The sequence below is a fragment of the Athene noctua genome, chromosome 5 (genome assembly GCF_965140245.1).
Source record: "Athene noctua chromosome 5, bAthNoc1.hap1.1, whole genome shotgun sequence".
Classification (NCBI taxonomy): domain Eukaryota; kingdom Metazoa; phylum Chordata; class Aves; order Strigiformes; family Strigidae; genus Athene; species Athene noctua.
This window is the reverse complement of record NC_134041.1, coordinates 11,489,246-11,502,751: the sequence shown is the minus strand read 5'-3', so window position 1 is coordinate 11,502,751 and position 13,506 is coordinate 11,489,246. Positions and strand designations below refer to the sequence as shown.

At 58.0% G+C, this 13,506-nt stretch overlaps 2 protein-coding genes across 5 annotated transcripts in view; one reads left to right on the top strand and one right to left on the bottom strand.

Annotated features, from left to right (window-relative positions):
* Positions 1-12: 12 nt before the first annotated feature.
* On the top strand, positions 13-4,315 carry UROD (uroporphyrinogen decarboxylase). 2 transcript variants are annotated; one of them, XM_074906318.1, is made up of 12 exons: positions 13-83; positions 145-216; positions 255-278; positions 1,219-1,331; positions 1,418-1,497; positions 1,675-1,737; positions 1,837-2,034; positions 2,285-2,446; positions 2,571-2,708; positions 2,853-2,953; positions 3,218-3,284; positions 3,451-4,315. In XM_074906318.1, the coding sequence occupies exons 1-12, from the start codon at positions 13-15 to the stop codon at positions 3,613-3,615; spliced, it is 1,254 nt and encodes a 417-aa protein (XP_074762419.1). In that variant the 3' UTR covers positions 3,616-4,315. The 2 variants fall into 2 exon arrangements, with proteins under 2 accessions (XP_074762419.1, XP_074762420.1); XM_074906319.1 differs by lacking the exon at positions 13-83 and having other exon boundaries at positions 214-278; positions 3,451-4,246.
* Positions 4,316-4,844: 529 nt separating this feature from the next.
* ZSWIM5 (zinc finger SWIM-type containing 5) overlaps positions 4,845-13,506 on the bottom strand; it is a 100,577-nt gene continuing 91,915 nt past the window's right edge. For 2 of the 3 annotated variants that reach the window (XM_074906315.1, XM_074906316.1), the window contains exons 10-15: positions 12,826-13,086; positions 12,205-12,340; positions 10,363-10,520; positions 7,938-8,101; positions 7,553-7,634; positions 4,846-7,230 (exon numbers count right to left, since the gene is read on the bottom strand). In XM_074906315.1, the coding sequence (XP_074762416.1) occupies positions 6,368-7,230; positions 7,553-7,634; positions 7,938-8,101; positions 10,363-10,520; positions 12,205-12,340; positions 12,826-13,086 (1,664 nt within the window). In that variant the 3' untranslated portion in view covers positions 4,846-6,367. Of the gene's footprint in view, positions 7,231-7,552; positions 7,635-7,937; positions 8,102-10,362; positions 10,521-12,204; positions 12,341-12,825; positions 13,087-13,506 lie in introns of all 3 variants that reach the window. The other variant, XM_074906317.1, reaches the window with a different exon arrangement.

Here is a 13,506-nt window from a genome sequence, read left to right as displayed (position 1 = left end):
CGACAAGACAAGATGGCGGCGCCCGATGGGGCGGAGGTAGGGCAAGATGGCGGCGCCCGTGCTGCGTACAGGCGCGCGGGGAAGTAGGGGAAGATGGCGGCGTACGGAGGAGCTAGAAACTGGGCAGGATGGTGGCGTACGGAGAGGCGGGATTACGGCGAGATGGCGGCACCGGCAGGGCGGGGCGGGGCGGGGCAGGACGGGGTGGGCCAGGCCGCGTCGGGAAGCAAAGGAGTGGCCGGAGAGCGGTGCAGGATGGAGGGTGGTCAGCAGCTCCTGTGAGTAACCGGCGCTGGGGAGAGTGGCAGGGTGGAGAGGGTGCAGGCCTGCGTCCCCCCGCGCCGTCGCTTTCCCTGGGCTCCCAGTGCGGTGAGGGGGGGCACGCACAGGGGCCTGCTCAGGGGGCGCTGGTGTGGCCCTCAGAACGGCGCTCTGGTACTGGAGCCCCCCACCGGGGTCCTGTACTGGTGTGGCTCTGGGGATGGTGCTCTGGTCCCTGCGTCCTGTACTGGGGACACTGGTGAGGCACAGGTGTCACCCTGGGGATATGGTGCTCACACCAGGGTCCTGCACTGGGGTCACTGGTGAGACACTGGGAGGTCTGGTCCCGCACTGGTGAGGTACTGGGATGGATCAACAGGGCCACTTGTGTGGCAGTGAAGTCCCTGGTCCTACACTGGGTGTTTTGGGGACTTTGTCCCCGTGGCCCCTGCCCCTCGCAGCAGGACAGTGCTGGCGTTGCCCAGGGTCCCTGTCCCTGGGGCAGGCTAGGCTCCAGCAGCCCCTCGGTGGTGACACTGTTGGGGGGAGGTTGGGGACACGTGGTTGCCACCTTGGCGGGTGCCTGGGCCTCCGGGGGCTGCACGGCACAGATAAAGACCGGGGATGCTGGTGGCAGGGCTGCCCACCCCCTGCGCCCCGCTGGCCCCAAATCTCTCCAGGCGGGAGCAGCTGCTGGCCCTGATAACTTAATCTCACAGGGCCCTGGGCCCAGGCATCGCCTGTCCCTGGGGACAACTCCAGGGAGTAGGAAGAGGCTGTGGACCATGATGGGAGAGCATTTGTCGCTTTTGTCACAGCCGGGCGCAAGCCTTTTCACTGGCCAGGGAGTGGGGATGAGCCACTGGCCCTGGCCCCCCTTGCCCCCAGCCACGGGGATCTGGCAGGGCATCGGGACCCCTCACAGGTGACAACCTGTATCTGCTCTTTTGTCCACAGCCCCAAGGGTTTCCCCAAGCTGAAGAACGACACATTCCTGCGGGCAGCACGTGGGGAGGAGACGGAACACACCCCGGTGTGGTGCATGCGGCAGGCAGGGCGCTACCTGCCCGGTGAGCAGGCAGGGGAGTGCGGTGGGTGGGGATGGAGAGGTGGGGCCCACTGCACACCCCATAACACTCGTGCTGATCCCTTGCAGAGTTTCGGGAGACCAGGGCAGGGCAGGATTTCTTTGCCACTTGCCGGAGCCCCAAATTGTGCTGTGAGCTGACGCTGCAGGTGAGCCTGTGTGTCTCTCTGTCTGAGGATGGGGAGAAACCTTGGGTCTGGCCACCCCAGGTGGCCCCAGTAAGTTGTGCAGCCCTTGGGGACCCCACTGCCCCATGTGCTTGTCCAGGCCGTCCAATGGGGAGGGGTTCCCAGCCCCTCACTGATGCTGCCTCGTCCCCTCCGCAGCCGCTCAGACGATTCCCCCTGGATGCTGCCATCATCTTCTCTGACATCTTGGTGGTGCCTCAGGTCAGTGTTGGGGAGCAGCAGCTGGGAATGGGGATGCGTTTGAGGCCTGCCCCCCCCGCCCCCGCCATTCCTGCTTCTTCCAATCTTCCCTGTCCCCAGGCACTGGGCATGGAGGTTGTCATGGTCCCTGGGAAAGGACCCACGTTCACAGAGCCCCTGAAGGAGGTGGAGGATCTGCTGAAACTACGACAGAAGGTGGACGTGACAGCGGAGCTGGGTTACGTTTTCCAGGCCATCACATTGACACGACACAAGCTGGAGGGCAGGGTGCCCCTCATCGGCTTCTCTGGGGCACCTGTAAGTGATGTAGCTCCTCCATGTGAGCTTCCAGCTGGGCTTCTCTGCTTTTTCTTCTGGGGTGATACCAGCCACGACACCCCCAGAGCTGTGGGTGCTATAGGGCTGTGTAGGTGGGGGACATTCAGTGCAGGAGCAGCTGTGCCCCAGGCCCCAGGGTGCTCACAGGTCCTACCTTCGGCACTGTGACCAGCCCCTTGCATCTTCTGTTTCCATCACCCTCCTCACTCCACTCCTCTCCTTCCTGCAGTGGACACTCATGTCCTACATGATTGAAGGTGGCGGCTCCACTACAATGGCCAAGGCCAAGAGCTGGCTCTACCGTCACCCCGAGGCAAGCCACCGACTGCTGCAGCTGTTGGCCGACGTCATCACTGACTACCTCGTGGGACAGGTGGCTGCTGGAGCGCAGGTGTGTCCTGGGACATGGGGACAGGGCCAGGCAGGAACTGGGGACAGGGAGCAGAGAGGGTCCAGCTTCTGGGGGGAGGAGGAAGGACTGAGGTGCAGCTCTCCCAGCCCCATGTCCTCGTCAGGCGCTCCAGCTGTTTGAGTCCCACGCAGGGCACCTGGGCCCGGAGCAGTTTCAGGAATTCGCGCTGCCCTACATCCGAGACATCGCCCAGGCTGTCAAGAGCAGGCTGAAGGAGGAGGCGCTGCCCCTGGTGCCCATGGTGAGTCGGGGCTGCCTGATTGACCCTGGCATCAGGGGGGCTGCTGGACAGGGGTGCATCCCCTGGCACCTTTCTCCCCCAGTCTAGCCCATGGAGAGGGGCCTGACCCATAGTGGAGTTACTGCCCATTTTCTCCCTCCCCAGATCATCTTTGCGAAGGACGCGCACTACGCGCTGCGTGACCTGGCCCGTGCAGGTTATGAGGTGGTCGGTCTTGACTGGACCATCCGGCCCCAGGAAGCTCGGTAAGAGTCTGACAGAGCACTCACGTGCCTGGGCAGCACCCCGGGCTGGGTACCCTGACCTTTCCCTCTCTCCTGAGCCACCCCAGTCCTGGAGATTTCTGCTCCAGCAGTGGGGACATTGGGGCTCCATGCTACATGGAGCTCACAGCAACTAGGGGCTGTGCTCAGGGGTCCCATGTGTCCTGCGATGGGGACTGCAGGCACCTGGCTACCCCCAGCCTCTGCATCACATGCAACAACTTGTCTGTTTCCTCCCTGCTGCAGTGCACAGACAGGGAAAGACATCACCCTGCAAGGGAACCTGGATCCTTGTGCTCTCTACGCACCCAAGGTGAGCTGTTGCCAGTGCCAGCAACAGGGTCTAGTTCTAGCCTGTGTTAAAGGCCTCCTGCCTCAGTTTCCCTACCTGCAGTGCTGGCTCGTGTCCCAGCAGTCCTCTAGGCTGGAGCCCCCTGAGCTGGATTGGGCTCATACATCATTTCCTACTGTGCCTACAGGAGAAGATTGGCGAGCTGGTGAAGAAGATGCTAGAAGGTTTTGGGACCCAACGCTACATCGCCAACCTGGGCCACGGCCTTTACCCTGACATGAGCCCTGAGCACGTGGGTGCCTTCGTGGAGGCCGTGCATGCTCATTCCCGCCACATCAACAAGCACAGCTGAGCCTGGGGGGCTTGGGGCCAGGACTCCAGTTTGGGCAGTCACCCTAAATAGTGTTGTCACAGGGCCTGCTCCAGGCTGGGCTGCAGCATTAAACCAGCACCTTCTCCACAGCAGCCGTGTGGCTCTGGCTGGGGGGACGGGGAACTGGATGGCCCTGGAGGAGATGGGCAGTGACGGCAGCCCAGCAGTGGGGCATGTGAGGCCAGGGGCAGTTTCTGAGCCCCATCCCACAGGTCAGAACAGGGAAATGGGGGTGCTAGCACAGTTCGGGGGGGGGGGGTACCCCTCCCTGCCAGGCTGCACAGGGTTGTGCCAAGGGCTAGTGAGAGAGGGGTTGAGGCCAGAGCACAATAGGCAGCTCCTGCCAGTACGGATGTGCTCATTCCTTCGAGAGGAGATGGGTTGCCTGAGGCTGGTGGGGTCACAGCCAGGAGGCTGGGGGCTCACAGCCCACCACTGCCACAAGCTCAGCATGAGCCGTACGTACCTCAGTCCTGCTCAGGCAGGGATAGGTAACATGTTGACCCAGGGCCTCCCTCAGTGGGTGGGAGACCCAGGTCTCAGCTGGGGGACAGCTGGCCACATGGCAGGAGCCCTCCAGCCACTACCACCACCACCACCCTGCCACACTGGCTGGGATGGTGGCAGAGACACCATGGGCATAGCACTGCCATCACCCTCCTCCAGCTTCCAGAGCCTCTTTGGGACTGTCCCATCCCACAGGGCCTGGAGATTTCTCTCCCACACACCACTTCCCTATCTCCTCTGATCCTCGAGGCAAAGTCTGGTTGGGGCTCAGCAAACCCTGCAGAAAGCAGCTGGGAGTGCCAACAGCACCCAGGAACCCTGGGTTCTGACTCTGTGCCACCCCATCCCATGCTGCAGCACACTCCCTGTGTCCGTGCCATGCTGGCTGGATCAAGATGTGGGCACCAACACTGCTCAGGCTGGCGTGGCTGGGGCAGTGCCAACAGGGTGGACAGGGACCTGCTGATGCTGAGCTTTGCCCCTGGTCCATCCCCCTCCTTGGGGCACAGGGGCTGGGTACCACAGGGGGCTGCAATGCCACCTCCTCCCCAGGGCTTGCCCATGACACCAAGCTGCCCAGCAAGCACGGTGACCCCGCTGACTTCAGAGAAAGGCAGTAGAGATACAGGCAGTAACGTTCATCCCTTTTATTATTAAACATCAGATGTAGAGGTCGCACACACACATACACGCACGCACGCAAAAAAAAAAAAAAAAAACAAAAAAAAAAAAAGGAAAAATAGAAACAGACTCATTGAACACCACTATTTTGGTGGCGACAGAGACTGAGTACAATTGGTTTCCTGGCCGGAGCGCGGACACAAGTCACTTGCCAAAATTAAAAGTCAAACCAGACAGCAGATAACTAGCCCACGTTCTCTAACTACAAGTCACCATTCAGACCAGCCCTGGCCCCCCCCCCAGCCCTCCCGACCCGCTGGCGAAGAAATGAACCAAAACTGAAGAGCCATGAGCCTGGGGCTGGAGAGTTTGCCCCTGGCCCAGGGCAAAGCCAGGAAGGGCTGAGCATTGGCCACACCACAGGGCCGGGAAGCAGAAAGGAGCTGGGCAGCAGCGCGGCTGCGCCGGCCCCCACTCCCTCCCCAGGAGCTGGGCAGCACCGGTGCCCGCCCGCCCAGGCACCTCGCACCCCTGTGCCCGCCGGGAGACGGCGATGGGCCCGTGTCCTCCATCGCCAGCATCCATGTGTGTCCGAGCGAGTGTCGTCCCGAGTCCCCTCCTTTGCTGTCCTCAAGCGCTGGGCTGCCGCTCTGTCCATTCCTCCATCTGTCCATCCCAGGGCTGCAAGTCGAGCGGACGTTTGCCTCCCCCCACACCCTTCTCGCTGCTGACAATGCCGTGGGAACCTGAGAAATGTTCGCGTGCCTCCTCCTCTTTTTGTCTGTGGTTTTGTTTTCTGTGTTGTGGTTTTTTTTTTTAAATAATAGTTATAATAATAATAATAACAATAATAATAATAGCAATAATAAAAATAATCGCCCCAGCCCACGACAATTTCAAGTATCCCCCAAATAAAAGACAGAATTATAAATAATTATAACTTTACAATTTAATAATTGACACATATACTATAGTATTTACAGTATCATAAATGCTTTTTTTTTTTTGTGTTACTTTTAGTAAGCAATCCCTGAGAACAGTTACTTTAACTTGTTTTTATTGAAGTATCTTCACAAATAGAGGAGTTTGCATGTCTCGGGCGGGCGGGAGAAGCGCTCTGCAAAGCCATCGCTTTTGGTGACGCGTGAGGTTCTAGTGTCGCGGGTTTCTTTGCTCGCTCTTCTTTTTTTTCTTTTTTTTTAGTTCCCCACGTAATTTTAAAGATTTTTGCACTTTGCAACCTTCAGATCCCTCCAGCGACCGCTTCCTTCAGGAAAGAGGTATTAGATTTCCAGGTTAGCTTTTGGTATTGGCAAGGGAGGGCAGGGGGCTGAGCGAACCATCCTTTTTCCCCGTGGTTGCCTTTTGGTTTGTGCCCAAGGAATCTCTGGATCCTCTCAGCATGTGAAATGGTTAAATCCAAGAAAGAAAAAAATAAAACTAAAAAAAAGAAAAAAAGAAAGAAAAGAAAAAAAGAAACAGAAGACCAGAACAGAGCAGCCTCTGCTGATGGGGGGAAGGTGATCTCCACTTTCCTTCCTTCTTCTCTCCCGAGTCCCCGTGCTGGCCAGACCCTGCCAATGAGCGTGGCAGGGGCCGGGACTCACCCAAACCGTTCCCGCACCAGCAGCATCAGTTTTTTCTTGCCTTTGTAGATTTGTTTGAGATTGTCAATGAACTGGGCGAACTGTATGTGCCCGTCCTGCGCCAGGAGGAAGGTCTCCCTGGCCTTGCTGAGGAACTCGATGAATTCCCCGTAGTGCCGCGGGCTGATGTGGGTGAGCCGGGAGTGGGTGGTGTTGATGTAGGCGCTTATCGTCGCGTCTAGCAGCTGCCTCAGGGGTGCTTTGTCGGTGGACATCAGCTTCCCCGAGTTCCTGCGGCCGGGGATGCCAGCCAGCCCTGGGGCCGTCATGGTGCAGCGGCGAAGGATGTCCGAGAGCACCGTGGCACAGTGCACGCTCTTCACCACCAGCGGGATGATGGCTGCCAGCTCGTTTTTGCCCAGAGAGTGGCTCAAGGCGCAGGCCCAGAGCACGTCATTGATGGCTGGGTGCGTGTCCTGGTTGTAGGCCAGGTTGAGATGCGTCATGGCCAACGAGGCCAGTTTGAATGCCCGGAGTGGGTAGCCCCGGTGCTCCATGTAACGGGCGATGGTGAAGAGCTGGGTGTAGGTCATGCCAGTGGAGGCAGCGTCGATGACAATCTGGTAGGCGGTCTCGAAGGCAATGTGGTCCTTCTCACAGAGGGTCAGGGCAGATAGGGCGCAGTTTTGCGGGTCCTTCATGGCGCACTGCAGGGCCAGGGTGCGGGCGCAGCTGGCCAGCTCTTCCCGCTGTGGGTAGTCCAGGCTCAGGCGCAGGATGGTATTGTGGGACATCACTGTGGCTGCCACAATGCTGGTGGCTTCCGTGGGAGTGAACAGCGAGTACCAGCTCTGCAGGATGCTCACCAGGGCCCTCACCCCTGCAAGAAAACACTGGGGTCACAGCACAGCCCTGAGAGCCTGGCTTGGATCATGGGGCTCCTCCAAGTCCCCAGGTACCCAGAATCAAGGCAAAGGCAGCCCATGACAGTGCTGAGCTGCTGCCTCTGCCCCAGCAGGGACAGGGCAGAGGGGGACAGGCAGAGGCTACCCTGCGCTGTCCCAGTCCCAAACCTGGCCACTGCTGTGGCCTCAGCTCTGCCAGCCAGTGCTCTGAGCTGCACCTAGTTACCCAGGATCTCTGTGCCCATCCCGCTCCCACCGCACATGAGCCAGATCCCCCTGGCACAGTGAGGCACTCACCCACTTCGGTAGCACACGTCACCAGCCACCTCACCATCTCCCGCCGCCGCCAGTTGAGGGTAGACAGGGTCATGCGCATCACCTGTGAGACAAACTTGGGGTGACCAGCTGCCCCACAGGGCTCCAATGAGGCCACCCAACACAGTGGTGCTGCCCAAAAATCCCTCTGGCCCAGCTGGCTACTGGCTCCCTGGTACTGCCTCACCTCCACCCAAACCACAGCAGGCACAGGGGCCTCCCAAGGCTGAACTTCCCTGCCCAGGGCCATGTAGGGATCAATTTACTCCTTCTGTGACAGACCGTCTGCTTGGTGGACCGTCACCAGTGCCACTGCCGCAGCACGTGGGGCAGAAGAGCCACCAGCATCCCCAGCACCATCCCGTACCTGGAGCCCCAGCTCCAGCGCCACATTGAGCAGTGTTGTGTCTGAGTTGCTGTCAGCCGGTGTGGCAATCTTGAACGCATCCTGGGCCAGCTTGAAGATCAAGGAGGAGGAGTGGATGTTCTTCTGGATGGCCTCCAGCACCGTGCGTAGGCGCAGCATGTCCCCTGAGTGCAGGCAAGAATGGTCAGATGGCTCGGCCTCCCCCCACCTTGCCCTCGAGCCCCATCTCCTGCCTGCGCTGCATGGTGAACAGCCCCTTCTGCATGGTCAGCCCCTCTGGACACACACGTGGAGAGACACTCAGGGATACTGGATCAGGCCCTGCAGTCCAATAGCAAAATGGGGCGTCCTCCCAGGAGGTGACACATCCTACAGCACCCATCATCTCTCAGGATCATCCTCTCATGGGAGAGGACAAACAAGCCTGAGTGATCCCAGACACGTCCTGGAGTATTAGCAGACGTCTCCAGACACCTGGATGTTCTAGTCTGGGCTCAAGTTTGACAGCTATAAAGCAGACTCTTCTCAACAAAGGAGGGATTTGGGGAGATGCCCAGTGCTGAACAGCTGCAGAAAGGTCAGTCTTCATTTAGGAACATTAAAAAGAAGATCTGTTTGCTGCACACATACTGTCTTGCCCAGTAAGTCCCTTCCCTCTGCAAGGCTAGCAAAGGCTGGGCCAGAGTCACCCAGACTCGCTGAAGCTTGGTCCTGGACATCCCAGGTCAGGCATGCAGCTCTCACAACCGAGACAGGCTGAGATACCCCAAAGAAGGGTGCTCCTGGCACAACATCCAGTGATGCTGTAGGTCTCCTGCCACAGGAAGCCATGGGTGCTAGAAGGATACAGGATGGCACTGGGAGATGGGGCAGGATCTTGGAAGAAGGATCCATCAAGGAATATTAATATCATGATCCTGTATTTGGCTTGGGAAATCCCCCTGTCAGCCCCTGTGAGACACAAGGTAGAGAGAGGGACCTTTGGCGTGGGTGCAGACCAGAGATGCCAACATGCCACATCAGATTCCTCTGCTTTGTTTCAGGTTCATGTTTCTACTCCCATAGTCATAAACTGAGCAGATGAACCTCAAGCAAAGAAAACCAAATAATGCACAGCAGTGTGAAAAACCTAGTGCAGCACCTGGGCACACAGACATCTCGGGTGACTAATAGCTAAAGATATCGCCTGCCACCCACAGAAGCCACTTGCACTGCCAGCAAAATCCAAGTCTCCCTAAAACGGCTCGCAGGGATGTGGGCGAGAGGCTGCGAGGATGCAGGATCGCATCAGGACATGCTGCGGCGGTGGAACACCCAGGAAAGATGATGGTGGGAAAAACATACATAACCCAACAGCCCTAAAGCCCCTGCATAAAAGCCTCATCCCAATTACAGGCTGGAGGGGAAAAGAAACTAAGGATAAGCCAGGTACCAGCTCTCCATCAGGGCACTGCAAGGCAGGGGCAGGACATCATCAGCCTTGGAAAAGCATCCAAGAGAAGGAGGGCTGGAAGGAGAGACGAGGCTGCCGAGGCAGCGAGGCTGGAGCTTTCTGACAGCTCATTTACCTTCCACTTCGCCAGGTAAGCAGCACCTTCCCTGTCAGGCTGGCAGCACTGGGGGCTGAGGCTGCCGCAGCAGGCAGCACTAACTGCTCAGCTCACTGGCCCTTGCGGGGCACAAGGCGCTTGCAGTCCCGGTGGGGTTGGTTTCTGAACAGAGGGATGTTAAATGAAAAGCCCGTGCTCGCCTTCATTATTGTGTCTGGGGCAGGAACCAAAGAGGCCTGAGGGACCAGGAAGGGGGTGTTTTAAGAGCCCTCTGCAGCTGGGACCCTGGTGTCCCACTCAACACAGCTGCCCCCATCTCCAGCCCTGCTGAAAGCCACACATGGTTTGGTGTCCAGGGACGTCGTCTTCCTCCTACAGCCTATGCAAGATCATTACCACAGGGCAGGAAGAGAGAAAGCAGAGGTAAAAGGATAAGAAGCTTCAAACTGAACCATGGCACGAACCCATGACATGAAGCCATGACACATCTAGCTGACCTGGCAGCTGACCTTGCTGCAGGGCAAGCATGGTCCAGCATCACCCAGAGGTACTACCTGGGATCTGCAGCACTGTGGTTGGCACCCCTGCATGGTTGCCTGCACCTCGTGGGAACCTCCTGTCCCACCCTGTTGGACCAGAAGCCCTAAGGCCCTTTGGGACAAGAGCCCCAGAGATCGTGGATCCCAGTGGGCTGCTCCAAGGCCAGCTCATCATGTCCTGTCCATGGCAGGCTGCCCGTGGGGTACCCAACCAGTCTCTGCCAGTGCTTGAGGGAGCAGAAGCAGGGGCTCCCTCCTTTCTCCAGGAAAATCCCTTTGATTCTCTTGTGCAGCATTGTCCCTTTCTCCCTGTCCCAGAGCTGCCACCCCACCAACCTTTGGCTGCTGTGAGCATGGTGGAGGCCAGCTCGCACTGCTGCGACTCCAGGTGCCCCAGGGTGAACCAGCGTGGGTATCTGCTGGGGACCACCGAGACCAGGTGGTGGGGGTGAGTCACATCTCCAGACGGTGCTGTGGTCTCCAGGACGGGCAACCTGAAGGACAAACAGGGGGAGGCAACATCAGACCCCAGCCCAGTCCCAGCTTTTCCCCCTTCTCCCCAAGGTGCTGGTGAGGCGAGGCAGCGGCTGCCTGCAGGCAGCTGCCCGCAGCACTGCCTTTGAAAGCATCCTGCTGCTGTGCACGTGTGGGGGCTCCCAAGGCAGCGTGCTCAACACATGGGCACAAGGATCAATCCGAGACCAACTTGAAAGGAGGAGAATGATCCATGAAGTGATTTATAAACTTGTAAGGAAAAGCACAAGACTCAGGGGGAAAAAAAAAAAAAAGGCAAAATCCCTCCTCCCTCCCCACTCCTTTCATGTCAGAGTGCCCAGCAGAATTCCTTGCTTTATCATCTGGTTCTTTTTAAAACGCCCGGCTGTGATCAGAAACAGCAGCACATTTCCCCAGGGCCTCCACAGCTGGTTTGGGTTACCTGCTTTTGTGGGGCTATCTAAAAGCCTGGAAAACACAGGGGAAAAGGAAGCCTATGAAGGGGAGCAGGAGTCTCATGTCACCAGCCACGGTGACAAAACCACATTGGCTTTTACAGTCCTGAGTTGGTGCTGGTGTCACTAACTTGCTGGGCAGCTGAGGCATGTAGCAGGGGAACTGTACCCCCAGACATGGAGAGCATCCAACCACCTCTGCTTTCCTCACTTGCAGGCTTGGGGTACCCACGGGGCATCAGAAACCCAACCTTCCCAGCCCAAGTCAGAGACAACCCAACACAGGTGGTACCAGCTGGGAGCAGGGGACAGGCACTACCAGATGGTGAGTGATCCCATGCAGGGATCCCCATGGAGGGCAGAGGCCCTTGGCTACTCTTAGCTCTGGATATCCTCCTGAGCAGTTCTTCCCAGGTCAGGGGGATTTCAAAATTTCCCTCAGTGTTGGGGAGAGATGGCCCATTTCACTGAGGAAATGCTGCAAGAAAGATGGCGTCAGAAGGAGAAGGCACTGGGATGCTCTGGGATTGAAGGTCCTTCAAGCATTGACTCATTTGGGAAATTTGAGCCTTTTCAAGACCCATCCAGACCCTGCCAAAAAAGTGCAGTTAAACAGGCTGATGTCTGAGGTGTGTCACGCACTGTGGAGGGAAATGGGGCAGCTCTCAGCATCGGCTCTGTCCCCAGTGCCAGAGATGGAGCTGGGCTTTAATGGAGAATTAGAGTGCGACTGTACTCTCTGCCTGGTGCTGTGACATCCTGGAGCCTGGGACAAATCATGTATCCATCTGTGCCAGGATAACAGCCCTTCCTACGGGCAGGGAGGGCTGCAGGGTGCCCAAGGCCTGGCAGACAGAAGGCAGATGACAGCACCATGCCTGCCTGGGACCTGCTCCAGTGGAGGATGCCTGTCACCAGGACAGGCAGGTGGCAGTCCAGCCTGGGCCGAGAGCTGGGCAGACGGCTGGACCATATCAGGCCCATGCAAATCCCTACGGACGGGGCTTGAAAACCAGGAATTGCCCAAACAGAGAGCATGAGTCTCTAGCACTGCTGCTTGGTGCCCAGTCAGGCCTACATGCTGCACAGGATGGTCCCAGGGATGGCAAGCTCCAAGACTGCTTCCACTCCCATCCCTGTTCTAGGGTTGCAAAGCATCCCAGCTTCCCAGCCGAGCACAGGAGAGGCGTAAAATGGGGGGTAGAGATAGAATAAAACATGCACCAACCTCATGGCCCGCAAAGCCAGCTTGTATGCCAGGTCTGCATCGTGGGGCAGAAGGGCAGAGAACAGGTATTTGGCAAAGGTGTGCATGGGGACGCTCTCACGGTGGATGACTTCTCCCAAGCCGCTGAAGGGACCACCTAGGCAGAAGCAGAGCCCATCAGCCATGATTAGTACAGCAGGATCTGTGGCTGGGGTTTAGACTAGTACAGCAGGATCTGTGGCTGGGGTTTAGACTAGTACAGCAGGATCTGTGGCTGGGGTTTAGACTATCTCAAAGCTTTGAATATCTGCTCAGCAGCTCCCTGGTGCATTACTCATGTTGGATACAGGGCAAAGGGCTGCTCTTCCCTTTTCTAAAATCCCTTTCAGGTCAAGATCCCTCAGAAACTGAAGCACCCTTCTCTGTAAAGCCTCTGAGGCAGTCTGGCTCCAGGGATGTCAGCAGATCCTTGCTTTGCCAGATGATGGGGCAGAGCAGCCATCCTACAGACTCAGTACCACACCCACAGAGGAACAAGCCAGGATGGGGTCAGCCAGGTGTAAACCTTGGAAAGGGCACCCCAGAGACATTACCGGCACTTAGCTGAGACAGAGAAGCCAGCTAGACAGACCAAGCCCCCACCTTCCAGCAGCAAGATGCACTGCTTCCGCAGGGTCTGCACCAGCACCGGGTCCAGCTCCAGGTCCTGCAGCCGGGCGATGATCTGCTCCTCATTGCGACACACCTTGTCCTGGGCATAGAGACCTTCAGGCATCACTCTCTGCTGACCCATCCCCATCAGGGCCACCTCTAAGGCCAGAGACAGGTAGGACTCGCCACTGTCTTGGCTGCCAGTCGCAACGGGCACATGTTGATATACTGGGGGTTTGGAGTCACCGGTGTCTGGAAGAAGGGGGAGAGATGCAGCAGGGTTAGAAGAGCCTTCCTAAGTGGCAAAACCACAGCAGAGAGAAAAGCCTCTCAACTTCAGAAGCGAGAACCACACTTCCTTTGCCGCCTGCCTTCAGACACCCAGAGATGATGGATAAAAGCTCCCTGCGGGACATATGGGTCTTCCTTCCTGCTCACTTCCTCACCCTCCTTCCTGCTCTCGCTGGGAGATGCAGGAGACCCAAGACGTGCAACAGGACGCACAGCTAACACCAGAGCCTTCCCATGGGCCGGCACACCTTGGCTCAGCTCTGCTAAGCTGCTCTCCTGCTCTGGCTGCAAACTCTGGGGCTGGGAGAACTCAAGGCCACTAACTCCCTCTCTCTGCACTGCAGCTCTGCCCTGGCTGCTCTGTGAAGGCAGAGAGGGGGG